The 27,571-nt window shown below is 43.3% G+C and overlaps 1 protein-coding gene across 3 annotated transcripts in view; it reads right to left on the bottom strand.

The window, feature by feature from the left end:
- SEMA6A (semaphorin 6A) overlaps positions 1-27,571 on the bottom strand; it is a 119,130-nt gene that overhangs the window by 19,773 nt on the left and 71,786 nt on the right. Inside the window, exons 7-19 of one of the 3 annotated variants that reach the window (XM_084778250.1) lie at positions 23,170-23,260; positions 21,058-21,177; positions 20,287-20,375; positions 19,167-19,384; positions 16,435-16,566; positions 14,683-14,838; positions 13,231-13,407; positions 12,734-12,874; positions 12,567-12,647; positions 10,405-10,463; positions 7,798-7,818; positions 7,629-7,679; positions 2,195-2,359 (exon numbers count right to left, since the gene is read on the bottom strand). In XM_084778250.1, the coding sequence (XP_084634376.1) occupies positions 2,195-2,359; positions 7,629-7,679; positions 7,798-7,818; positions 10,405-10,463; positions 12,567-12,647; positions 12,734-12,874; positions 13,231-13,407; positions 14,683-14,838; positions 16,435-16,566; positions 19,167-19,384; positions 20,287-20,375; positions 21,058-21,177; positions 23,170-23,260 (1,501 nt within the window). The remainder of the gene's footprint in view (positions 1-2,194; positions 2,360-7,628; positions 7,680-7,797; positions 7,819-10,404; positions 10,464-12,566; positions 12,648-12,733; positions 12,875-13,230; positions 13,408-14,682; positions 14,839-16,434; positions 16,567-19,166; positions 19,385-20,286; positions 20,376-21,057; positions 21,178-23,169; positions 23,261-27,571) is intronic. The other 2 variants (XM_084778251.1, XM_084778252.1) reach the window with 2 other exon arrangements.

The raw sequence follows: 27,571 nt of genomic DNA, 5'->3' as shown, positions 1-27,571 counted from the left end.
CAGCAGAGCCCCTCAGGAACCCCAGACAAGTCCAGCATCCCAGCAGATGTCAAATGCGAGGATGCGACGTCATTAAAGCACCAACATCAGGAGATGAAAAGAAGCCAGGAAGCCACAGGTTGGGTCAGATTGAGGGACACATTATAGTGAGTCAGAAAAGGGACGAGGACTTTTCCAACAGAGTAAACGTCATCACCAAGTCATACCACACAGTGCTTGGCAGAAACAAAATGAAAGTTGGAGACAAATCATGAACAGCCAACAGAAAGGTCATTCAGAGAAGAGGGAAATCAAAATCATAAAAAAAAAAAAAAATCATGGTACAGGGAACACTAAGCTCTATCATTTCCAATGTCTGCGTAACAACTCATTGGCATTGCCCCATCAATCACATACTGCCGCTGCCAAGAATCAAACTCATATTGGATGGGGCAAGGCAAGGAAGTTGGTCATAGCACAAGAACACAGCAACCATGTTAAACACCCATGCAGTCACCTCTGCCACCATTGTCTGACACTGTGCACACTGCTTCCAGCTTCGTCAGCACTCGTAATAAGACTCGGGAGAGTGAACGATGCTGAGGTTTAAAACAATCTGTCAAAGTGCTAATTGGACTCCTTGAGAGCCTCGCTCCTTAGGGAACTTGATGAATGGAGGAAAATCCACGCTGCCCCTCTCAGTGAAGAGCAGGGAAAATGACTGCAACCCAAGTTTGACTAGAAAGACTTTTTTCCCCCCCACTCCAGAAAACTGTAGCAGAGAAAAACAAAGTGATTTTTTTTCCCAACTAAGTTGTTCCTACTTGAGATCAGAAGCCACATACAAATAATGGCACATGCTGGGACTTGCAGCTGGTTAGGCAGTTTTCCCTTTACTGAATACTTTCTTAGGCTGTTAAGGACAGATAGCCCTATAACTTAAAGCGGCTGAGGAGACAAAACCAGCTTTGTTCTTCTTTAAATAGATTTGGGGCAGGACATAGGAAGAAGCAGAAGTCTACGGAAGAATAATACGGTCAGCAAAGAGGACACATAGAAAAGCAGGATAAAAAGGCCACCTTTACCATTTAGGCTCGGAAACTAGGGCAAGAGAGTGTGGCACGGTGCTCATAGAACAAAGGCGGATTAAAAATTATGTGAGAAAATTAGCATGGGAGCCTGTCTAGAAAGGACTCCATGGGGTGGAGGGTGGGGGTTCGTGAATGCCCAAAAAAACCCCAAGAGAGGGCATGACACAGACTGTCCTCCAAGGGTCCCGGTGGATGATGCTTGACCCTCAAAACTCAAGCCCCAGCTTGGATGGAACTCTTAAAAACATATAGAAGCAAACAATTCTGAATGGGGGGGGGGGAGGGAGATGGGGCAGCAACATAACCGGGCCTTTGAGGCACTGATTAACAAGACTGTTTTCGGGAGAAGTAAAGGCCTCTCTGATCGCAGCTGCAGCTGAAGTAGGAATGTGTTACCAGAAGCAGCAAACAGCTCGAAAAGCCATGACATTTCCTGTCTGGAGGCCAGCACAAGAGAGCCAAGGAGAATTCAGGACAGTTCACAGTAGAGTCCCTTTCATTTAGCGAGGAGGCTCCCTTTCCGTTGCAAACGCACAGCGATTCTCCTTGATTAAATCACGTATTTTTGTTTCAGCTCTTGCCCTCTAAGGGTGATTACAGTAGCCTGCAGACCACCGGCCTATTCAGATTCAGCACCATGAGAGAGAGAGAGGGGGGCGATGCCAGCGAGAGGAAAAGACTTTGCCATTATTCCTCAAGTCGCTGACTAGCAAGCGGGATTTTGCTTTTCCATCGCTTTCACTTGCTAAAGCTTGCATAGCATTCCGTTCCCCCATCACTGTAGGAGAAAGTCTCTAAAAACTCATAGCATCAGACTAGGAGGAATTCAGAGGAGTGGGAAGGGATCTGAGGAGCAAGCATTTGCTCTGGAGCAGCCTATGCCTCATCTGAAGAGAGGAAGTGCCGTCTGTTCTGCGTGGTTTTTCCCAGGCTAAGGAACAACTGGGGATCAAGCCTGGCTTAAGGGTTGGGTTGCAGTCTTTTCCGAGACCCATTCAGTCATGGTGCACAGGGGGTTCCTAGTGCAGCAAGGATCCAGCTGGAAGCAGGTACCCAGCTCTCCCCTTTCCCCCACCCCTCTCCCCCCCCCCCCCCCAGAGGAAGAGACACTTCCAAGGCCTTACCCTTCTTGTCCTGGTGGTTATGGGAGGACACTGCCCCCAAAGGGTCTGTGCTGCCAGGTGCCTCAAGTGGGTCGTTCCAGTCCAGCAGGCCTCCCCTAGACTCATACCCATCTCGGGACGCCGAATCTGACGTGGTGGTGCTGGGCAAGAGGGAACTGGCGTGCCCTGTTTTCATCACAAATACAGTTAGGGAAACATCACCTCAGACAGCATTCCCTTTGCTTAGAGACCTGGAGACCGAGGGCATGCCTTAGCAATGACAAGGCTTGCTGGTCGGGGGCTGGAGGATGGGGGCGGGGCGGTGTTGGGCTGTGCTGAAGACCTTTTGAACTTGTAGTTAGTAGACAAAGGGCCAGAGCCTGTCTCAGCCACAAGTGGGGTGAGCCTGGGAAATCATTTACCCTGCTCTTTGCCAGACCATAAAGACAGTGAGCCCCTCCTAGCCTTGGCATGGTAAAGTTGAACAACAAGTGAGAGTGTCACAGTGCCCGATGCATAGATGCTCAAAACTATTAGCGAGCATCCTTCTCTTGTACACATCCCATGGCAGGATAAAAGACACTCCAGGGACATGGTTTGTGGCTGATGGGGCATGGAGGAAAGCGGATGGCCTCTCCCATCCCAAATAACTCAGCTATCTCAATCCCTTCCCGGCCAAGCTCCATAGTGTGTCTAGTGTTCCAACCTCAGGGACATTCTTCATCCTGCGAGGAGCTCCCTCTCCCAGGGGATCTGTTCCCACTTCACTAGCATGAAAGCCGCCTCCGCTACCTGTCTTTAGGGATGCGTCTTCCATGTTTAAAGCTGGTTTCAGCATTTTATGACTCAGATTTATGAGGCATTGGTTTTGTTGCCTCGCTTACTGAGATGATTAAACTTGAAAAAGGTAGATTCTAATCTTGGATGTGGCCCAGCATAGGGCAGTGCCAGAAGACTGGTGAGACTGGGAGTCATGAAAGATACTCTAGACATTTCCTGTGAACACAATTTAGAAGCTCGCTCTCCATCACGCCACAAGATTAAATGCAGATTGTATCGGATCCTTTCATCCCGGCTGTCACAATGATTTAAAGAAGGCTGATTAGGCGTCTTCTCTTGTAGAAATAAAATATAGCCTCTCTGTGACTTTTGAGTGGATTATTAAACCATCTTGCCTAAAGCAACATCCTGAGCACTTTTTGAAAAAGATATCACTGGGCATCATAGCACATGCCTGTAATCCCAGCACTTGGAGGCTGAGGCAGGAGATTTGCTGCGAGCTTGGGGCCTGCCCATGCTATATAGAATAAATTCTAGCTGAGCCTGAGAAAGGAACCAAGATAGCTACTGTATGTGTGTGATCAACATCTTTGGCACAAAGGCGAATAGAGTCAGAGGAACTCTAAACATTCGAGCCTCAGGAGATGACCACCTTGTACATGATAAAATACTGACCACCCGAAAGACAGCTCGTCCTAGACAAATCCTGTCTCTCTCTCCTTTTCATCTGCAATCATCATTAGAAGCTGGAGACCCAGGAGACTTTAATATTACAAATTACGAAACAATGTACTTTTAAAAACAGCATTATATAACTTGAACTTTTGCTTCAGGGAAAAGTAAGCCATGCATGAGAAAACATTCACATAAGCAATGGAGATTTCTTTGGGAACGCCACTCCTGTGTGCTGCCACAAAGCTTCGGTAACACTTAAGAAGTCCCTGCCTGTGAGGAACCTGGGTGGTTCCCCCACACAGCTTCCAACATCTGTTTTGTTGAAAATAGTCCTGCTGTGCAGCCCACTGCTAAAAATATGCTCATTTAAGACACAGGGAATACGTGATTCTAGACCCTACGTTTCTGAATTCTGCATCCCATCTAATGCTGATAAAAGAACAGGGGTGAGGAAAATCAGCCTGAGAAACAGAAGTAAGAATCTTCTTCCTGCTCCCACTGAGGTCTGAAACGTGTTTCCTTCCATGCCTGAGTTCAAGACTACATTAAAAAAAAAAAAACACAACTCAGCACCCAACACAAGAAAAGAACTAGAAATTGCTTTGAAGGTGGGTAGGGTGGTGTGGGATTCAGCTCCCCTTCAAGTAGCAAGAACTTCCTCTACCTGAATTGATAGGCATTTTGAGCGCTTTCAATTTAACTGTGTTCAAGGGGCAATTTTACGGTAATGCCATAAGTACGGTTTAGTGAGAACATTTCTTAATATGGTAATCTAGGGGAAAATATATGCCTAAGGGACACATTTTTCCGTAGAAAGATTTCCTGGACCATATGCTACAGATACATGGAAAACTCATTGGTGATGGGAAGCGATGGCTACGAGAGGAAATTAATGTGGACCAGATGGTAGTTAGGTAGGAAAACATTTCACACAAATGTGAGAAATCAGCCTTCTTCTTATCTCTGAAGTGGTGTTAGTCTAATACACATCATATCTCGATTTTCTGTATGTGAATCTAGAGAAACCATGCATCTGATTTGCTCAACAGAAAAGGGGAAAGAAAGAAGCTTTGTCATCTTTTAAACTTGTGCTTAAGGATGGGAAGCACAGGCTGGCGATGAAGTAAACGGAGAGCAAAAAGTGTGAAGCCTCAAGAAGTGCAGAGCCGCCAGATGAGAGCTTGGAGAAGCAGCCGCCCTACAAGCAAGGGCGATGAGCATTCTTTTGACTCTCCACGCTTACATGCGGCTGCTAGGAAGTCAGTCAAGGAGATTCTTTCTCACAGCTTGGCTTTACAGGCTGTCTATGAGACGTTGTAACCAAAACCATATCACAAAAAACAAAAAACAAACAAACAAACAAAAAATGGGCAATGGCTCATGGGCATGGTGTTGTATGTCCATAGGTTTGCTGTAAATCTTCAGTGCAGTAGGAGGGGCTACATTTTAATCAACGGGACATATGCTATGATAGTCTGCAAAGATACACAACTACAGATATATTCAAAAAGTTAATTTTCATGCATCATGTTGTTTCTCTACATCTACAAGGCACTAAGATTTTAGAGATTAGAGACCCTTCCCACTATTCTAACTGTTAACAAAGATTGTAACTGATTAGACATAAATGAGAAACAATTTCATTTAATAAAGACAGGAAGAAGAAGAAGAAGAGAGAAAACAATCAGGGCCCAATTCACTAAAAAGGGTTCTTGTGTATGTGACTGGTGTTACCTATAGCTTTAGCCAACAGAAAGCTTGCACAGTGCACTAGACTGATCCCTATAACCGAGAAAAGAAATCCTACTTTTGTGGTTTGTTCTGTGGGCCTAAGTTGGCCAGGAAGTGCAGGACACACAGAGGACACAGCTGCTAACAGTGCAGGTGTGCTCCAGACTGCCTTCCTTACCATAGTCACACCCAGAAATGTAGTCATTTATTTTGTCCTTCCTCTGGAGATTAAAATCCTGCATGTACTCCATGCATGGCATATAGCAGGCACTCAACAAATATTTGCTGGATAAATTAATTAAATCTTTTCTTAGTTAATATGAAGATAATCATCATTTATGAAAATACATAAGTACTATCTATCTATAGCATCACTCTTTTTTTTTTTCCCCTTAAAATATGTACCGCGTTTTCCTTCCTTTGAAAGCCTCTCCCTATGGCCCCTTAGTAATTTCCTGACCTCTCTGATGGGCCATCAACTCATCTGGATGGTCAATTAGCCACCTAGCCACTGCATACTGAATAGCTCCTTCCTTCAATGGCCAGGACCATGAGCTAAAGGGCTAGTTCACTCTTCTTTGGTTTTCCTACAGAAGCTTCAGATCAAGAGCTCACAAAACTGGGCATTATCCTTTAAAGCTTTAATTTTCCCATTAACATATGGAAAAATTAATAAATGCCTGTGCCTTGGGGGAGGAAAGGAATGATCCACACTTGCTTGGAGAGTGAGCTTTGTCCTTAAAGAGCATCCCAGTGTTTGTCTGTTAGAAGAATCCCCCGGGAGTTACTGTTGGCCTTGAGCAGCTGAGGAGTGCTAGGAAGGTTGCTGGCTCGATTAGTCTCAAGGCCTGAATTTCTCAACATCTGATACCAATTATTCGGTTATAGGCAATGATTGCAAAGTCTGACGTTGCCAAAGAACAGGTGCTAAGTGAGTTTCCTTCCTGAAGGTTGAGGTTAAGCTAGGTGACATTTGCCTTCTGAGCAATTTTCCCCTAGCCAGCGCTGTTCAATATTCCCGCTCGAATCGTAGATGCAAGGATGTCAAAGGTGGAAGGATCTTGCAGACTTATCTGTTCTACCCTGCCTTGCATAGTGAGGGGGCTGGGGGGGACGGGAGTGGGTGGGTGGGGGAGACTAGCTTGCACAGCTCTGGCCTTTAAAACAGTCTGGAAGACTTCAATAAGCCTTCTAATGTATGCTAATCGGGTTCAGGGATTGAAAATTCACATAGAGGGATTGAGCACATTTGTAGCCACCTTGAGCTATTCTTTTCTTCCTAAATTTTGTGGCTTTCCTCTTCTTTCTGTCTTTCCCATTTTCACCTACCCTTACATTCAAATACTGCTCCTTAGCCATTCTTTGGTTGTGTATCTCAAACAAACAAACAAACAAACAAACAAAAACCCAAAAAACCAAGAAACAACTATAAGTAGCTGGACTCATGGTCAAAATTAAAAGGCACAAGCTTAAATTTGATACCACAGAGATGATTTCCTGTATGTTTTTAACGACACGTTCGATTATTTAACTTGATGAATGGTTTGGAGGTGCTTTGAAAAACAAAAAATGAAACGGCTGCAGTTTGGCTTGCATGTGAAGAAGTAAGGCGACTTCCGGAAGCCCAGTGTGTGCTTGTGTGCTTCAGGCAGAGAACAATGGGAGAAATCCTGTTTGGACATCACACCCTCCGCCTCAAGCTTCCTAGTATACATCCTGAAGAAGTCTAGCTGGAAATATGTTTAAATATTCAGACTCTTTCTGAGCTTACATTTTCTCAGTCGATTTTGTGCAGTATACAATGGTTTGCCTAGTAAAGCCCTATTGTCTGTGCCCTATACAGGAAGTCTTCTGTGGGCAGGTTATCCAGACAGCCAGGATTAGGAGGATGGTATTCTCTATCAGCTGAGTGGTTATAGTTTATGAGCACTATTCTTTTATCCTGAATCTCCGCACATACAAGCATTTTCAAGAAGAAATTTCATCTCTGTCGAGAGTTCATTAGGTAGATTCACCAAATTTTTAAATGTTGGCATGTTTCTTATCATATGGATTAAATATTTAAGACTCGGTCTCCCTCATTATTGACTTATATAAGCAGAGTAATTTTTTTTTAAGTAGAGTGAAATCTAGAAATAAATTTAGTGAATTGGGGCCCTGAAGTAACAGAGAATCTGGTCTAGGATTAGGAATGAAAACTATAAACTACCAAAGGATAAGTACTTTTAAGTATTAATATTGATATGTATGTATATATCAATAAACTGACCATACACTGTGTTGAAAGACATTTCATAATCTGGTAGAGGAGTTGAAATGTCTATAAAAAATGAGGATAAAGATTAATTAAAAAGAATCCTAAGGTATAAAAATATTCAGGTGGATTAGTGCAATAGATTTCCATGGACATGAAACTGTGACAGTAACGTCTTCCTTACCATTCAGTGCCACGAAGGAATCTGAAAGACAAAAGCAGGGAGGTGGTTACTTTAGCTGCACACGATCAGTGTGACTTACTCGGTGAGTGGGGAGGAGCTGATAAGAACCTGGCCAATGTGGGAGCCAACACTGGGAAGGAAGCCTTTCTTACTTTCTGCTTGTGTAACCTCAGCCACTTCCTACTCGGACCAGTTTCCTATCTCCAGATCTCTTCCATGGGCGCCTTTTTCCCGAAATCCACTGCTAACTGGCAGAGAAAAGTCAAGAGGGAGCAGAGGAAATGGACACTGCAGTGATGATATGAGAGCCAGGAAGCCACACTCAACTTTATACAGATGGAGGCATGGATGTGGACAAAGTAACTTTCTTACATATTCTATTTGGTTCGTCCTCATGAATGACTGAAAACGACCAGGATCACAATCCATCGTGTTCTGAACTCAGAGGAGTTTTAGTTTGGAAAGTAAAAAAATCCAAACTCACACCCTTGGGAAGCCACAGATGTAGGGTGGTGCGCTGACGTGTAGCTCAGATCACTGGCTCGCCAAACACTGGCATAGACGACTTTTCTAAAAGTCCTGACAAAGTCAGTGCAGCAGTGATGTAACTGCCTCCTGAATACTGACACACGCATAACGGTGTGAGGCAGAAGTAGTTCCTGTCCTGGTGGGAGCATGTGGAGAGGGAAGCTCTCAGGACAGCAGGCAGGCAGAGGCATAGTTTCACCTTTGGTCCTGAGTGGGGACCCCAGAACAGAACATGAGGAAACAGGTTTTACTGCTGCCCCTGGGTGTAAAGACTAAATCAGTAGATTGGAACCTTTTACTTTATATGTCCTTGTTCTCTGAGGTTCCTCTGTCTAAGAACACAGGCATGTGTGGACACTTAAACGCCCAGTAGCAATCTATCAGCATCTTTTTTGGACAGTTCCTGATTCAAGCCAAATCTATGTTCCTATTTTTCTACAGACGCTCACACAACTGGATCACAAAAATGCAATGAAAATGCTTTCTAAAGCTAACTTAATTAAGCATCTGTAACAGCACCAAACCCCACAAAACAAACAAACAAACAAACAAACAAACAACAAAACAAAAAAACAAAAAACCCTGTATGCCCAAAACTGAAACTACAAGGTTCAAGATATTAAGGTCCAATGATCGAACTTCAAACTATTTTACTGATATAGATGAATAGTCACACACATGGTACAGACGCCTTGGTGATAGCACGTCTCCTACACCAGTTTTCACGTATAAATATTTCATGTGAAGATATGATAAGTGAAAATTTTGGACGTATATTTTACTAATAAACCAAATTATGTACAAGTCAAAAAAACTTGTAGATGAGGCTGATAACTGCTCTTTCTTGATTATCTTGTATTTCTTGCAAAAGCACTACAGCCTGGTCTGAAATTTTAGCACTTAAGACTGAAAGACTTCCAATTATATACATGATCTGTTCTATAGGGTCAAATGCCATAGTCACTCAGTTTTGTTCCCTTAAGAGCTGTTTTTCAATGCCATTTTGAATGCAAGTTTCATGAAATTCAGCACACAAAACATTAAAATAAAATAAAAAAAAATCACAAACTAGGTGACTCTCCTTTTAGAAACCCACATGCCCATGCTCAGATCTGCCTTACTCTCTTCCTGAATGCCTTTCTTTCTCTTAACTGCAGTGATCAGAGATTGTTTAAAACTCTTAGCAACCTCCAGCTCTGCTTTTAAAAAAAAAGTTACAAACTGAACATATTTTTTTCTAAGAGCAGAGAATTATTATTTATATTCACAACACTAAAGCCTTTTTCAGGAGACTCCTGATATTGATCAGGTCACAAGACAATGGGACAGAGTTCTGAGCTCTTTCTAGAAAGTTCTAAGTACAATGCTGTCACTTTAGTATGGGACATGAACTCTAAGAATGACATTGTGGGTTGCTTTCTACAAAGAGGTCATTTAGAATTTTTTTTTCTCATCTCAAATGGTTTCATTCTGAAAAATAATTACTTTCCTCGGTAGAAATGTTAAAGGGCACTACAACAGTCCCAGCCAATTAAAAAGCCAGAGCACGGTGATTAAACTTTTGATTGTTTGGCTAAAATGCAGTGTAACAGCACATTATGAAAAACAACAAAATTCATTTTTATAGTGGAAATGCTGACATAACTTACTGCTTTGCTATAATTAATATCCTCTAGCATGGCTTTGTTCTACAGCGTTAGAGCAGAGGGAGAGGGGGCTGCAATAACCATGGCAGTGCGGTGCTCCACCACATCACTTTCTTTCTGTTATGTCCACAGTCGGCTGCACTGAGGTCTACACGCGGTATGACGCTTCCAGTCCAGCGTTTCTCACCCTTCCTAGGGCTGTGACTCTTCAATTCAGTACCTCGTGTTGTGGTGACCCCAACCATGAGATTATTTTTGTTTCTATTTCATAACCATAAGTTTTCTGCTATGAACCATACTATAAATATGTGTTTTCTGATGGTCTTAGGTGACCCCTGTGAAGAGATCTGTTGACCTCAAAGGGGCCATGACCCACAGGTTGGTGTTCTAGACCATTTGATAAAAGCAGACAGAGATTTAAATTTTTACTTACTGTGACAGTCTCCTAGGCCATCTGTATTGCCACGTTCTACGTCCTGTTCAAAAGCCAATCTTTAAAAAAAAAAATTGGAGAACAAGGAAAGAGAAAGACATACAATGCCATGAATCACCACTCAGGAATAAGCCTTAAGTTTCATTTAAAAAGTGACCCTTTGGCTATGCTGAGTGGTGGGTGTAAACGAGAATCAGCTCTCTGGACCTTATAAAATGAGTTTTATATTTATATTATATATTTATAAATGTGAATCTCCACAGAAAAGCTAAGATATGGGTGGCTTCAGGTCAGATTCAGGCCGCTAATTAGCTTGTGTGTTATTCTTACTCTTTCCTTACTCTGGTTCCTTGAGCACTGCCTAAACATCTAAAAGGTTTGCATGCTAAAGCTCACTCCTTGTATAAGCAATATGGGAAGTGTAGATTAAAGCATCTGCTCCTTTCTGCATCCCTTTCCACCCTTATCCTTGCTTTCCCAGGCCCTTTTTCTCTATTTCTTTTCTATAAAACACACATAACCAAGTGTTTAAAGACACAACTGGCCAGTGAGCATGTGAAGCCTGGGGGAGGGCAGACCCTGGCAAGGATCTTGCGCTCTCTCTCTCTCTCCCCCGATCCTCAACGCGCCTGTCTTCCTCCTCCACTCTATGGATCATCAACATTCATTTTAATTCTTAAAACAAGCACTCGGTTGGTCCATTGGAAGAGTGTCCTTCAGGAGACCTCTGTGCTTATATTTTTTAAATGTAATTGAAATTCCAACCTGTGGTTGCCTCATAGGCTATTAGGAACCATGTGAGAAATCTGCTTTGAAAGTCACACCTTGATCTAATAATCCATGTTTAGCTGCTAATGTCTTTGGCCGTAACGAAAATTAAACTCATCCTCTAAGGATATGGATTTCTTGTAATGAAAGCCAGTATCCATCCAGTCCCAGAGCCCACTCTCCCAGCAGAGCTACACATGTGTTGAGCAGTGCCTTTGGCACTGAAATATGAATGCAGGGCTTAAAGGAAGCCGCTGGGGTTCTGATAGTAACTTTAAAATAGCTTATAAAGTCTTGTTACCTTTGTTCACTTGTTGAATATAGGACAAATGATGAGCCGCCTCTCAGCACACCACCCACTTTCTGCTCCACCCCAAGGATTTTCATGAAAAGACACAAAGCTCCTACTCTATCTGAAGTCGGCAGAGCTACCCGCAAAGCCACGCTAATAATACAGAGTGGGTCAGTGCTGAAGCACTCAGATTCCCAGGTCATATTTTACAGTTCTCATTAGCCCCGTTCTTCAAGAGAAAACTTCTTAAATTATGTGTGTGGTGGTCACCAGATAGTCGCTCTCTGGTTGTCTAGCTGTTTTAAGAGCAGAAAGGATGTTCCCGGCATGAGAAAACAGCACTGTTTCCCAGATGGAGCTGGGGAAGTTCTTTTGTTGAAAGGAAACCCTGCGGTGCCCTGGACACCTCCCTTGGCATTATGCACAATCTCTCCGAGACATGCTTTGAATATTTTTTTCCAAATGTTATTTTAGATTTCACATCCACTGAAGTTTAAAAAAAAAAAATCACAGGCAGAGCAGAGGGGCTCAATCTATGGGACCAATTGGGAAATTTCCAAACCTTGACTATGCCTAATGGACAATAAGGCCAAGGTTTGTTCAGCACAGGAGAAAGCTTTATTGAATGTGAACACGGTGCTCAAAGCATGATCACATGGGTTTATAAATCTTCTGCCATTTCTCCAAAGCCTTGTATGGTGGGTCAATTAGGAAACTCAGTGTGCTGTGGCTGGACAAACCCATCCACGAATCTAATTGATTCCCTGTGGCTCCTTTCTCTGCTGTCCTCAAACTGTGACACTCAACACGGGTATTATCATGTCCCACTTTCTAGGGGACGTAGAATACTTTTGAAGCCTACTGTGTTTCCTTTCTGTGTCCTCAACCAGCCTGAAGGTGATTATTCTATGCACACTCTGCTAGGTGCGATGCAAAGTCTATGGGCTGAGCTAGGGATGGAGAAGGCACCTGGTGGTTCCGTGACTGAAATCCTTGTACCCCGAGGGATGGGTGCTGATGGGTTGAGGGAACACAACCAAGCCTACATCTAGCACGAAGAGGGACCAAGACAATTTGCCTTCCCACATTTCAAGCTCCTTACCTGGTAAGGGGTGACAAATGGGCACAGGAACCACTTTCCTTTACCCACCCACAATATGGGTCTCTGGAGGCGATACAGGTTCTGCAGGAAAAGGATGATGGTCAGCTACGCAGGACTGTTTTCTACCATTATGGATTTTCTAATGGTCAGAGAAGCAAAAGACTTACTTTTTACACTTCCCATGTCGCTCACAGCGGCCAAGAGGCACCTTTATCACACAAGTGGAGAATGCAACATACAGCGAGCCGCTTGCTCTGTCGAGCTGCATGCCCATGATCCTTTTGTCTTCCACGCCATCATAGCTGCACCTGGTTTTATGAGGTATGAGAAGACCATTAGCAGATTCTTAGGAACAATTTCCTCTCTCTTGCCACCACCCTTACTCCACTTCTGGACTGGCATGCTGGCCTCATGATATGATAAAATTAAAGGTTTTACAGACCTTATGTGGACACCCTACACGAGCGGCTATAGGGACATACATTACTGGCAAGGAAAACTAATGCTTTTCATATGCTCAGTATTTTTTTTTTTTTTTAGAGATGGTATGAAAAGCCACCTAGAACTGCATAAGCTAATTTGTCTGCCATGATTTTCCATGAATGGAAAAGGCTGCAGTAACATGACAAATAATTACCAAGAAAGGACCCAACGTTTGACTCACTTTTCTGGGTTGTAAACATTCATCTCCTCCAGGAAAAGGCTGCCATTTAGGAAACCACCGCTTCCTATCCTGGCCAAGAACTTCAAGATGATTCCCTTTTCTGATCCCAGGAAAACCACAGTGTGATTCTGATATGGCCCAGCAGCGTTGTCTACTGCAATTTTGGTCAGGCGGTATCTAAAAATGACAGGATCACATTTGGGATGGGGGGGGGGGGAGGGAGGGAAGAAACTCTTTGTTAGCCTATCATTAAAGGTCTGCTTTCCACCTCAAACAACTGTGACACAGCTTTCTAGTAACAATGTCATGATAAATATATGCATGTAAGTAATGCTCTCAAGCTGTTTTCGTCCCTTATTTTCATATGCAGAACACTAGTATGATCCAGCAGGGAAAAGGAAGTATGTGTGTACAGAGGCCAAGTTCCATAATAAATAAATATCTGTAACCATATGAAACCGCTCAGCAATGATCCCTTCCCTGAGCAGTAAGGAAAGACTGATGGCTCCAATGGAGGGGGTGGGCATAGGAAGTGAATGTGCAAAAAGGAAAGCAGTGATGGCATTCTTCATACTTCTAGGAGGTACAGAACCTCTGTCAACAACATTAGAAAACTTTCTGGTTGTACTCAAAGGAGTAAGGAGGGTCCTGATGGTGGAGGGCTCAGAGCAGGACTACTCTCAGAACATGAAAGCCAAACTACATTCGTGAAGGGAACGCTGGGAGACAGGCCTAGAGTTGAGTCCTAGTGGGCATCCTCTTTCTGGGGAATTCTATGATCGTTCCACCTTCCATCGATACCTATTTGTCCTAAGTACCAAAACAGAGACTTCTTAGAAAACAGCAGCATGGTGTCATAGTATGCTCAATAAGGTCAGAGGATGAAAATCATTTTGTGTTATTGACTGCCACAGTTTAGAACAGTCTATTGTATTCTTTTGAAAATAACCCCCAATGACAAAGGATATTTAATGCTATCGGAGCTCTCCAACCAGCTACTGCTCCTCTCTTGGCGTCGCTTCACATAGCAAATATCCAAGTATAATTCCATCACGCTGGCACGCCGTTACAAAGGCGGTGTCCCTTCATGCCTGCCACCCAATCTCGTGTAAACCACAAACAGGTATCCACTTCTCCCAGGCTCGCCTTCGCCACGCCTCTGCACCGCACAGATTGGATTAATAAGCTAATCTGGAAGGAACTATTTTTCCTCCTTCTAAATGCTGGCACATGTAGAACTAGCCTGAAAACCCTGGCAGGCTTCTCACTGAGAATGTGGCAATGGGGACTTGGTGGCATCTACCCAGCCTGTCAACATTTCGTAGCTGAATCGATGCCCAGCATAGCAGAAGATGCTTGTGCCATTTCAAAACAATGATCCACTGACAAGATCCCTGAGCACAAGATAAAATCAAGGAAGTCCACTCAGCATGTGGTGTGCTTGACCCCCACCTGACCATCGTTCTCAGGAACCAAGGTCTGTTGATGATGGAAGGCACTGCATCGTCCATGAGTGGATGCGTCTTAATGAAGTTCAGGGTATCATCGGGAAACTCATTGGAGGTTGTGTATTTTTCCAAAGAGGATGATCCAGCACAACATCCTGGTCTAAAATGAAGCAAGGGGTGGAAGGGAAAGGGTTATTTCATACCTTCTGGCAAATTCTTTGAATGAACTGCTTCTCTAAGCATCCTGCACCAAGGAGACTGTACCGCAGGCAGTGAAGAAGAAGTTAATACAGAATGCCACCAAGAACAATATGCTGAGATTTCCTCTGGACTGCCTCCTCATTCCATGAAGGAGCCTTAGCCAGTAGGGCTCAGTTTCGTTTCTAGGCAGCTTGGCTTCCATTCAGATGCACAAACAAACTCCAGTGAACAGAGATGGAACTGGATATGAGTAAGTATGTGTGTGTGTGTGTGTGTGTGTGTGTGTGTGTGTGTGTGTGTGTTGGTGGGGTGCATGCCTGTCGGGGACACTCTATCTTTCAACTTGACACACACCTAGACGTATCTGGGAACAAAGAATCTCAACTGAGAAACTGCTTCCATCACACTGGCCCATGGGCTTGTCCATGAGGCATTTTCTTAATTGGTAATGGGCGTAGGAAGGCTCTGCCCACTGTGGGTGGTACCATTTCTAGGCAAGTGATCCTGGGACATACAAAAGATGTGGCTGAGCAAGCTAGAGGAGGCAAGGCAGAAAGCAGTATGCCTTGTGGTTTCTGTGTCAGGTTCCCGCTTTGGCTTCCCACCTTGGCTTTCCTTGATGACAGACCCTAATAAATTCTCTGTAAGCTGCTTTTGGTCTTGCTGTTTATCACAGCAACAAAAAGCAAACTAGGATGTCTTGCTAGACGAAAACTCAGTGGAGAGGTTTCCATGTAACTTAGACCACAAAGGCGGAGGTGTGGAGTATGTACTGCATGGAGTTAGAAAACAGGATGGGAGAAGTGTTATTCCAGAGTTAGCTACTAAATGGGAGTATATGAAGAGATTTTATAGGACCAAGGAATTTCTCCAGTGTCCCTGGATCATGGGCCTCGTGTGAGAGGGTCTAGGGCATAGCTCGGAAAGGGCTACCACTATACTGTATGTGGGTGCAGAAAACCAACCTATTGTATCAACTAGACTATTTTTTGCCCCTGATCTGAAACCTTGGACTCAACTCTGATCCCACTTGTTCCCCAAGATCCAGGAACTATCATTTATATTTCACATTTTATTGAGATTGAAGATAAGAGGTCATATAAAATCAGAGGGCGGCACAGCAGAAGAATCTCTCTGGCTATATGAACTTGCATAATACAGGTTACTCCCCAGTCCTTAGTTTTCTACCTATAGACTAATGGAGTTAGCTCTAGCAGATGGCTCCTGCCATCTACTATTATAGTGTGCAGAACAAGGAGCCTCACTAACACATTAGGTAGTACTTCAGACTCAACACAGTGGGCAAACCACATGTACAAGTGGTAAGCAGAAGGCTAAAGCCATGGTTTGTAGGTACTAAAGATAACTCCGGGTTCTGGCAGGGAGGATGAGTACAAATAGTCACGAGGGTCTTTCTGTTGTTCTTGGATCTCTGTCTGCCTAGCTTGTGACAGAAGCCACTCATGTGTGGTCCATAGGATGCTCACTATCAGAGAAGCCAGTTCCACCATTTTGGAATTTAAAAATAGCTGAATAAATAAATATCTGCATGTACCTGGGTTTAGGGACTCGCTCATCTGGCACTGGGGTCCAGGTAGAATCAGGTGATTTCTGTTCCTTGAATCTCCCAGTGAAAACATTGGCAATGTCAAGCATGTCATAGGCACAGACAGCAGACCCAGGGATGCTGCAAATGACATTTCACACAAGGGGTCACTCAGGTAACTGTAATACATTCCTTTAGAAAACATACTCTGAAGAAACTCTTATTACAGTCAGGAAGAATTTAAAGCTCACACCCAGACCACAACCTATGAAGGGATGGTAAGGTGTAAAGAGTATGTATCTTCCAATCAAATTTGCATCAACAGTCTTAAGGTAAACTCAAGGCGTGGGGGTGGGGGTGGGGTGGGTGGGTGGGAACCCCTTGTTTATGGGGGAGAATTATGAGCCAGTTATAGAAGATTCATAAACCCCACAAAAAACAGGGTCCTGTCTTTAGCAGCTAGATCAAGGTTTAGGATGGAGACAGGTATAAACATTCCAGAGCAAGCCAGTGTGAGCTAGCACAAGGCTTCATGACACGAGACTCCTCCAGAGGATTCTGGTGGGCAGACATTGGTCAGCTTGGAGGGCCTTACAGAGAGAAGAAGGCACATTCCAGAGAACCAGACATTAGGTCTGTTAAGCCGGTGGTCTAAAGTATGTGACCAAGAATGGAAAGAAACAGGCAGAGAAGGGAAGGGAGCTGGATCATGATGGGGCTTGCTCTATCTCTTTCTCCCAGGTAAAGAGGCACCCCTCAAGGCTGGCCAGCAGTGTGGCATAACCAAGTCGCCCGCATAGAGGAGAAGTACAGAGAAATGAAATGAGAGTAAGTTAAGACTACACATAATTTAGGATGAAAATGTTAAACACATTTGTAGATTGGGAGGTTAGGTTGTCTGTTCTTATTGAACAAATATGCCTGAGACCACATAAGCATAATAAGAAGATAATTGTGGGGACACTTAAGAAAATAAATGGATTAACTATAATGCACAAGAACTCACTATAGTATTATAATCACAAAGTAACCTACACTTTTAATAAAAACCAAACTCCCAAACTAGAGATGTATTCTTAAATTCCACTACCCCTGCATTCCCATATGTGAAGACAGTACGTTTTCCAAAAATCCTAGATAGACAGGACCTTAAATGTGAATACACAAGGCCTGAAACATTTCATATCTTTTCTATCCTCAAGTCTAAAGAATCCCTAAAGATGATTAAAGCTTTACCTAAATCTAATCGAATACTTCTTGCTGCAATATAAGCTCATACTTTCATTTATCTTCAGTGAGAAATTCTTGACACTTGCCCTCTCTGTAATTGAGGAGCGTGAGTTCATCCCTTGGCTTGCTCTGTTCTGCGCTCTACCCAGTTCCTAGGCATGTCTTTCTAGGTGCTATCTTTGAATCTTATCATTTTTCATGCCTGTCATCTACACACTGGAGAAGTTCATGAAAGTCCTTGTAAAAAGTATAATCTAATGTGCACTCCTAGAAGAAGATATTCTGTATAGAATCTCACAAATCCTACATGGACAGGAGAGCATGGTGCATGCATTTAGAGCTCATGGCCAGGAGTTCTAACCCAGAGTTATGCTCATTTCATGCAACAGTATTGAGACTTTGAAACGTTATTGTTCTACACAGAGCTGGATGCCACAGAAAGATGGTAACTCTGGGGTTTTTTTTCCTATTCTGTTATTTCTACTGCTTTAAAAGCAATTATTAATGTGTCATTTAGTTAATTATAATTTCTGATGAACTAAACAGAAAAATACAAATGAAGTGATGGACAGTGTTTCTAGGATAGTGCTTGGCGGTGTATGAACCCTCACTGGACTTGTCCAGAGACACTTGTGCTGGCCCTGGGGTCTGGCCCATGAACCAACTTCCTGAAGTCATTGGAGGTTTACAGCCTCATGTAGGATGATAACTAGACTCCCTTGGCACCTCGCTCCTAAATTTCTCACTGTAGCATTTTAATAAATGCCCAGTCTTCACACACACACACACACACACACACACACACACACACACACACACACACACACACAGTGAGGGAAAAACTACTAGTGAAACAGGAATGCCAGAGGACCTATAAGAGATCAGAGAAACTGGTGCCCCATACTTGGCCATGTCCCCTTGACGGGGAGGCCCGATGGCACTCGGAGGAAGGATAGCAGATTACCAAGAACAGACTTGATACCCTGGCATCATATTCAGGAGGAGGACGTCCCCCTCAGTCACAGTCATAGGGAAGGAGAATGGGGTGAAAGCGGGAGGGAAGGAGGAATGGGAGGATGCATAGGATGGGATAGCAAATGAGATGTAATATGAATTATTTTATTTTTCAATAAAAATGTGTTTAAATAAAAAGAAGAAAAGGGATCAGAAAAAAACTCTAACTCTCAAACCTATCCCTTCTATCACTAACTACCTGGTCCGGGTAAAGAAATATTTTAAGCGATTTCCTCATGTGTAAAAAGAGGACAATAAAAATTGGTTTACAGGAAAGGAATCCCATACAAAGTATTTATATGTCAGCCATATAAGTAGAAGATATGTTAGTTTAATAATGCTCATAAATTCTAATTAGTCATTGATGAAAACTCAGAGAAAAGTGCTTCTTATCTTCAAATATTGATGGGTGCTTTTCCATCAGTTGCAAATCTCTTCCCCAGAGAAAAGGGGGCTGGGAAAGGCTTATTAGGTCAACACAGCCAGGGCACGGTTACCTGTTATAAGGTGTGGAAAAGGTTGCCAAGACAACATCACGGCCATTAATGCGAATCACATCTGTAACCGCCTGGAGTATATTGAAATAAAAATGAGAGTCTCCAGGCACTGAGCAGTTCAGGCGAGCCTTCAGGAAAGATGTCCACTGCTTCTCCAGGACTCTCTGGGACCCTCCCATGTCATTCTTACAAACCTGAGCAACCCTAGGGAAAACAACCTGCAGAGAAAAGTGCATAGGGAAAATAAAATGCAGTCATTTCCTTCTGAAATGCAGAAGATCTTAGAAGAATTGGCCTTTGCTTAACAACAGAAACAGAATAACAAGGTACTTAATTCAATATTGCATGTCTAAAATCAGGAACAAAAAAAGGAAAGAAAAAAAAAAAAAGAAAAAAGGAAAGGAAAAAAGAAAGAAAAAGAAAACCTCAGCATAGAAACAGAATGTTTTAAAAGATAAGGCGGTGGCATTTAATATGGAGCCATAAATCCTTCAGGGGATCAGCTCCCAGCCACATAAACTCATTTCCATACAGACTGCTTAGCTTTTATTTCCTCAGACAAAAGCACACTTTGTATGCAACATCTCTGCCATCCCCACTGGCTGCCTCTGGGGCCTGAAATCTCATACGTGGAGTGTGAGTCCCTTTAACAGTGCAAGCCACCCTGGTATTTTATTTGTGCCCTCTAACTTAGTGACCTTGATCTGATATCTGAAATAAACATCCTCTTAAGCATTCTTTTTCTTTCTATGATAAAACGAAGACTCAGTTTGCCTAGAGACACTGGGTATGTATTCTCTCTGTGCAGTAACTCAATTAAAAGGGAAAATTGCACCTAGAAGCGGCATCTCAAAACACTTAGAATTCGGTACGAAAGCAACCAAACATCTGTTGCTTAGATCTTCAGTAGAAAGATTCAAGAGGGTTCAGTATAATTTGTTATTGCTCTGAGAAAGTGGCTCAGGTGTCCAGACAGCTCAGTCTGTCTCTTCTGGCCATCCTTGGTTCTGTTGTCACTGGGCTTACAGTTTGCATTCCAAGGTAATTTTTAACAATGCTGGTTCAAAAAGGGGTTTCTGAAAACATCACGAAGGGAGCGAGAGACACTCTCCCCTCTTACCTTCCCCATAGTGTTGTACTCCACTGCAATTTCTCTGAAGAAGAAGTAGATATAGTCCCCATAATCCACCGCTTGAACAAAGTACGGTTCTGCAGACAAATGGGCACTTTAATTGGAGATATGTCACATAGTGTTAAAAGAATTTTAATCAAGTGTAGCCGAAGACGTGTTATTAATTGCAAGTGTAGGGCTATTAGACATGTGGTTAACACTAACCATTTCTAATGACTTCACAAGTGCAAGCGCTAGTGATTTCAGGAGGCACTTGAGCCTACAAATTACATCTTTCACAAGCTTTGCAACCGGAGTGAAGAATAAGTACATTTTGCAAATCTCTGTAGTTTTATGTTCCACAATGGAATGTCCATATTGCCCTGAGGAGGTTTTGCATAGTGCCCTATCACCCTGACTCACACAGGGTTGTGAATAGCCGCTTTCCAGCTCCCCACCACTTCCAATCCCCTGGTCCCTTTCATGAATGCTCTGTTCAACTCTTTTCATAGGGGGGACTCTGAAATGAGGGTTTGAGGCAGGGAAAGATGAATGTGACGTGTTCTATTGTCGCGGCACTGGTAGTTTTGTTAATACTCCAGAAGCTCATGGGAAGGGAAAAGGGGAGGTAAATAAATCAGTTGAGGCAAAAGATGCAATTTACATGGTTTTGTCTGTCAAAATCCATTACTAAAATGAATCTACAGTCTGGTCCAGCCAGGCTCTAAGTCTCTTACGAGATATGTATCCCCTCCTCGCTTTCTTCACTTAATTGCTCACCTTTCAACCACTTTGAATCGTGTTTGACAGTCCTGAGGGTAGGGCTGTCTCCAAGGCTCCTGTAAATGACTGCATCAATGGCCAGGAAGTCAGTCACCGTGGCTGAGTAGAGTTTTCCGTCTTAGGAGAAAAAGGAAAGAGTTGAACAGGGTACTGAGTAAGGCAAGGACGGATGACAGTAATGTCATCTCCCGGACCGCTTTCCTACATCAGGCAAATGAGATCGGACAACTGGGAAAAATCTGGAGTTGCTAGGAAAATGCTTGGCCCACATTCCTCACCATTTTTAAATTGGGATCATGAGAAATGAAACCATTTTCCTTTTTAAATTGCACGGCAATTTTTCTAAGCAACAGTGGCAGTGGCTGCAGCTCAGGGAAGAGAGTAAATGAAATATGTTATTTGCTTCTCTTGATTAGATGGACCTTGACTGCAATCTCAAGGCCATGGGCCCTTGGATACTGCTATTGCCACCAAGCCACGGTCAACTGGATTAGGAGAGATCCCTGAGAAATAAGAAAGCGGTTTTATCAACACAGGTTTTAATTCCATTCAGAAATATGGATGACCTGAGCCTGAACTGAGACTGACCGGGCGAGGGGACTGGAAGAAGGAGGGGACAAAGGCCCCAGTGGTTAACGAGATGACTACCTTTGTCCTGAGAGTCACAGTCTCTCTTTTCCTCCGTCACATGACTCATTAACCCCTGCCAATCTAGCATAAATAACAGATCTTTGCTTCTGGATGTCCAAATGGAAGCACTGTAATAAACAAGTACCCAAATCAAAGAATCAAGGGGCGGAGAGAGCTAAGTTCAAATTGGCATTTCCTTAGGAATTCCCTGTTTGGGGAGCTAGGCTTGAGGGTATGTCCAAAAGCAAAGATCACAAAGGAAATTAAAAACGAGTCTCTGAAGTCCTGGCTCTTTTCTGTATTAGCAAATATTCTGCAACAACAACAACAACAATAACAACAACAACAATAACAACAAAAACCCAAAACAAAACAGACAAAAAACCCAAAGGAGATAGTTAAGAATAAGATCTATGTCAATTAAACAGAAACCAAATAAATTAGAGCACTTATTTAAGGGGGCAACCCTTGCAGAGGACCCAAGTTTGATTCCCAGCACCTGCATTGTAGCTCACAATCATCTGTAACACCAGTCCCAGGGGCTCTGATGCCCTCTTGAGGCCTCTAGGGCCACCAGGCATGCATGTGGTGCACAACTATGCATGTAGACAAAATACTTGTCCAAAAGTTCCTTTCCCAGTTAGGCTACACCAGCTGTTCCCTGCCACAGTGAGAAAGGCAGCTAACGGTGTGACTACGTGCTGGAAGGATCAGTTCTTTTTATACCAGCACTTTTCTCTGTACCCACTTCCACATACACAGCTGGCAGTGAATTCCTAAATAAACTTCCCAACTAAAACATACTCATATACAAAAAAAAAAACCCCAAATTTGAAAATGAGGGCCGATTAGCTATTTCTATACACCCTATTCAGCAGATGCCTGTGCCCATGTAGGCAATCAGTATCACCTTCTCAGACACTGTGGCTATTTGGTCAGAGATATACACATAGCCAAATCAGGTCAATGGCATCTGAGAAGTCTGTTGCTCTGTGGCTGTGAATAAGCTTCCAGAAGCTTCCTTTTGCTTCTCTCCCTTTTTTGTTCCATATGTAGAAAACCTGCAGCCTTAGAGAACAGCTGCCTCATGAAGAAACTAATGAGAACCGGGAAATAGCTAGGAGAGACATGCTGCAGACTACCTTAGTAGAGGCCGGCCAAAGTTAACCTGACCTCTATAGTTAAATTCACACTGGTGGCTTTCTTGTAGCTGAGCCCGAAGCTGCCTTCACCTGGACAGCACTATGCCTCCATCCTTTCCTGAAGGCACAAAAGCCTATGGGAGTGGGGCAGAGACCTCTTAAGAGAAGCAAATCTCCAGTTTCCATCCTAATTTCAAATGGAAGAGGCATCCTTAATTACAGTATTCACCAGAGAATCAGTACAACTGTGACTCCACAAATCCTTCCAAGCAGATTCTCAGCCACAGGCTGAAAGATGCAAAAAACAAAGTCAACGAGAAGAAATCAGGTCATTTACCTGCGAACAGAGCGATGTTGGCATGTTTGGCATCATAAGGGCATCTGGCCATTCCGCTAAATTCATCCCCGAAAGTTTCCAAAGTATCAGTCTAAACAGAATAACAGGGCTGAATTACAACCAGTCACCAACAACAGTAACGGAAACTGATATTTAAAAAGTGATTAACATGCAAAGTAATTCATAGGCACTTTGCAAATGCATCCTTGTAAATGCCCTCTGAGGTAAATCTATTTGTTTCAGATAAGGAAATGGAGGCTTCTGAGAGATAAGTTACTTGATCAAGACTCTGTAATTAGGGGAGTGTGAAATTTGAGTATGGCTGATTGGCTCTTAACTCATTACAATAGACAGATTTCCATATCCTAGTGGGATGGTCAATAAATAAGCATTTTAAACTAAGGCATTTCTGAGGTAATTACCGGGAAAATCTACCTGCCCCAATTATCTCCTGAGTCATGAACTCCATAGAGAATGAGCTCCTTTTCTGGATTTGTTTTGCCTGATGAGTCCTTCCTTTGTGGATTAAATCCCAGTAGGAGACGCTGGAATTTTTCCTCCAGTTGCTTGGCACAACAGTGTGGCATCAGCCAAGATGAAAAAACACACTTGCTAGAAAAACTCAGATGGCCTCTGCACCTACCAGGCCAGCCCCAGGATGAGCTGCAGAGCAGCAGGGAGGGCTCAATGATGAGGTCATTTATGTAGGTCATCCTGCGCCTGCTTCCTTTACACTAAACAATAAGAGGTTCTAACTGAGGTGTTTGCTAAGTACATTGGGTTCTGTGAGTATGGAGTGATAGAGGCAGAGAGAAAATGGAGGCAAAAGAGAAGAAACACCAATTTTAAATTTTCATGCAAACCTCTGTAGTTTTTCCTTCTTTTGAAAAGTAGAAAAGTCAATGCATGTCTTTCTTTCTTACTCATGTGGCCATTATTCATCTTTCTACTCCACAGGTAACACACACACACACACACACACACACACACACACACACACACACACACACACACACGCCAGGCCCATAGGCATTTAGCACTAAATGCCATTGCTCTTTCCTCCAAATCACATTCCCCCACCTCCTTTGCATGCGGATGTTGATGCAGTCACGTGACTGTGCTCTGGCCAATGACCTGTGAGTATACTACAGGCTACCACTCAGCCATGGCCCTTTCTGTTTCCCCCTCCTATCACAGAGGATACCAAAGCCCTCAGAGATAGTTTTCCCAGGAAAGGGCCTTGTCTTCTTAGTATCTTCATAGAACAGACCCATCTCGTTGGCCAATGTGACTGCGAGGAGAGTATGGAGGAAACCTTTCACACGAGTCAGACAGTAGCCCACCTTCACCAGTGCTGCTCTGGCTCCTGCTCTCTTTGTCCTTTCTTCTTAGGACCTCACTAGCAGGAAAGAGGTCAACACCAAGGTCAAAAATGATCCCTTTATCATCCCTGTTTCCACACCCATTTTAGGCCTAATCAAACTCTTAGCTTCAGGATATTTTCTCATCTGAGAGCTGCGCAGTTTGGCCACTGATCTGAGGACTGAGAGAAGATGAACTTAAGGCAGAAAGGTCACCTGCAGTGCACCAAGCTGCCCCAATCAAGGCCCTTGAAGTAGTAGCACCTTCACGCCCTAATGTCTCTACTGCGTGATGTGACAGGCCTTTTCTCTTTGTGACCACTTTGATGGTATCCTGAGTTTGCAAACTGCGTTTGCAAATCACATAAAAGAGCAGTGTTTAAAATGTAGCTGTGTTTTGGGGGAAAGAGAGTCAAGCCAGAGACATTTTTTAAAGCAATGTATTTCCCTGTACCAGAACATTCTTTACACAGGCCCTTTTCCAATACAGGAGCTTTCTGTTGAATTGCAAAGACTTTGTGGTCTGTGGGTATGGCAGATATTCAGCAATGGACCCTTGCATATGCTGTGCTATTGAAATGACCTATCCCAAATGGGACCTGCTCTAATCCTAATGCAGGGAGAATATGAGACCTTCTCCTAAAAAAGAAGTTATAGGTACAGCTGAGTCAAAGCAGGAGGAGTAAAGAATTGATGTACTGGTTTGTGTCTTTGTAATGGTCTAGAGACAAAAACAAAACAAAGCAAACAAACAATAAAACAAAACAAAAACCCATGGTGAAATACCACTTTCCATGAAGCGAGAACTAATCCTTGTAGTCAAATGTCTGAACAAAACCACAGCCCCTGGGAAATTAAATCCCATAGAGGACAAATAATTATATAAAGAACCTGGCTGACTTTTGTAGCAAGTTCAGGAGGTCTATAGTCCCAAAGGAGAAAAGAGTAGAGCTTTAGAAATGGTGGGAAGCCTTCACATTCTTCCCTGGATGATTTTATTGGGGTCAAAAAAATCTTTCTAGCACATTCAACTTTCTTTTAGAATGAAAAAGAAAAGAAATGTATAAGGTGTGGTGAGGAGGCAGAGAAAGGGCATCTACCGAATCACTCTAGTAACACTGCCACTTGCTTCTCCACTAGGAGGAGATTGGAGTCTTGCCATGGAGGGGCAGTCATTGGTTTTGTTTTGAGCCCTTACTCCTGATCTTTATGATAAAGAGCATGGAAGAGAGGGGCTCTTGCCTCCCTGCAGCACAGTGGTTCTCAACCTTCCTAAAGCCGCAACCCTTTAATACAGTTCCTTAGGCTGTGGTGATCCCCGACCATAAGATTATTTTTGTCGTTACTTCAAAACTGTAATTTTGCTACTGTTATGGATTGTAATGTACATATTTGTATTTTCTAGTGGTCTTAGGTGACCACTGAGAAAGGGTCATTGGACCCAAAGAGTCACAACACACAGGCTGAGAGCCACTGCAGTTGTACCCTACACCACACATGCCAGATCATCACCAAGGCCACACTGTACTGAGTTTAACGGAACATTCACAGTGCTGGGCACTGAGGCAGGGTGAGAGTGAACACTATTCCACATGTGGCTTCTGAGAGCTCCAGGGTGCTGGACATGTCACCATGGGTGCGACTGCAAGTGCGAGGTGACAGTGCAACTACAGGTGAGGGGACTGTGGGGAATGCAAGGAGCCTGGGCAAAGGGAGCCAGTACATCACAGTGACAAGAAAACCTGTAACTTCTCTGGAAATAAAGCTTTCCAGCCAGGGAATTCCTGGGAATGTTCTAGAAGCATGACAAACAAGGATGGAGTGGCAAGTGGTAGGATTAAAGCTGAGATTGCAGCTGAATGCTGCAACTGGCTGGAGTAAATACTGGGCTGGATGAGCTATAAGCATGGATTATGTCTCTGTTAAACCTGAGTCTTTCATTTGGTATGGACTTTTTTGTGCTGTTTTTCATTTTAGCTTATGTTAATGATCGTATTTTGAGTGTTGCCTTCTTTTTTGTGACAAAGAAGACAGTAGCTCTATTGTTTCACCCTAATGCTCTTCACCCTGGCTTCCAACCATAAAGTAGAAGATGAAATAGACCCACTTTTCAAAATTTTTGCCAAGAAAAGCCCTGGGTTGGGGAGATGGGCAGGTTTTTTTTTTCTGTTGAGTCTGATGGTTCTGATCCAAGCTCATCATTGCTTTTTCACATTTTTCGATGCTATTAAGGTATTGCTTTCTTATGACAAAGCCCCACATATTTCTCCCTACATGTCTCCTTAGAGAAAGCGTCTATGCATTGTCTTGCTGGACATTTCTATCCATGCTACACATGTGTTACCTACTGTCCTGGTTGGCTTTTCGCTTTGGTTTGGTTTGATTTTGATCAACATGACATAAGCTAGAGTCATATGAGAAGAAGAAATCTCACTTGAGAAAGTGACCCCATAAGGCTAATGTGTAGGAAGGTCTATGGCGGCATCTTCTTAATTAATGATTGATGTGGGATGGGAGAAAGGTCACTTGGTGGTGCCATGCCTGGGCAGGTAGTCCTGGATTGGAAATAAAACAGGCTGAGCAAGCCATGGAAGCAAGCCAGTATGCAGCTTTCCTCCATGGCCTCTGCTTCGGCTTTTCCGTTCCTGTCTTCTGTTCCTGGTTTGACTTCCCTTGGTGATGGAATATTGCCTGGAGTTGTAAGCTTTCCTTGCCAAGTTGCTTTTGGTCATCGTGTTCTATCACAGCAATAAAAACACTAAAAGTAAACCTCCTGCACAACACAACTTATAACCTAAATGGTAGCACTCGCATCTCACAGTGTCCTGTGAGTCCCCATCACCTGCTCGTCAAGAGACAGTCTAGGAGGCCTTGTTGACACTCCTCTCTTCTTGTCTGTGCTGCTCATCAATTATTAAATCTCCTTGAGGTTGTTTGCTTGTTTGTGTAGGCTAAGTATTTCCTGAATCTACTCTCTTTCCTTCATTCCTAGGACGACATGGTTCTCTAGTTCCTTGTCACTTATTGTCCCTTGTCACCTC

This window comes from Acomys minous (genome assembly GCF_964271855.1).
Source record: "Acomys minous genome assembly, chromosome: 4".
Taxonomy (NCBI): Eukaryota; Metazoa; Chordata; class Mammalia; order Rodentia; family Muridae; genus Acomys; species Acomys minous.
This window is presented reverse-complemented; position numbering and strand designations above follow the sequence as displayed.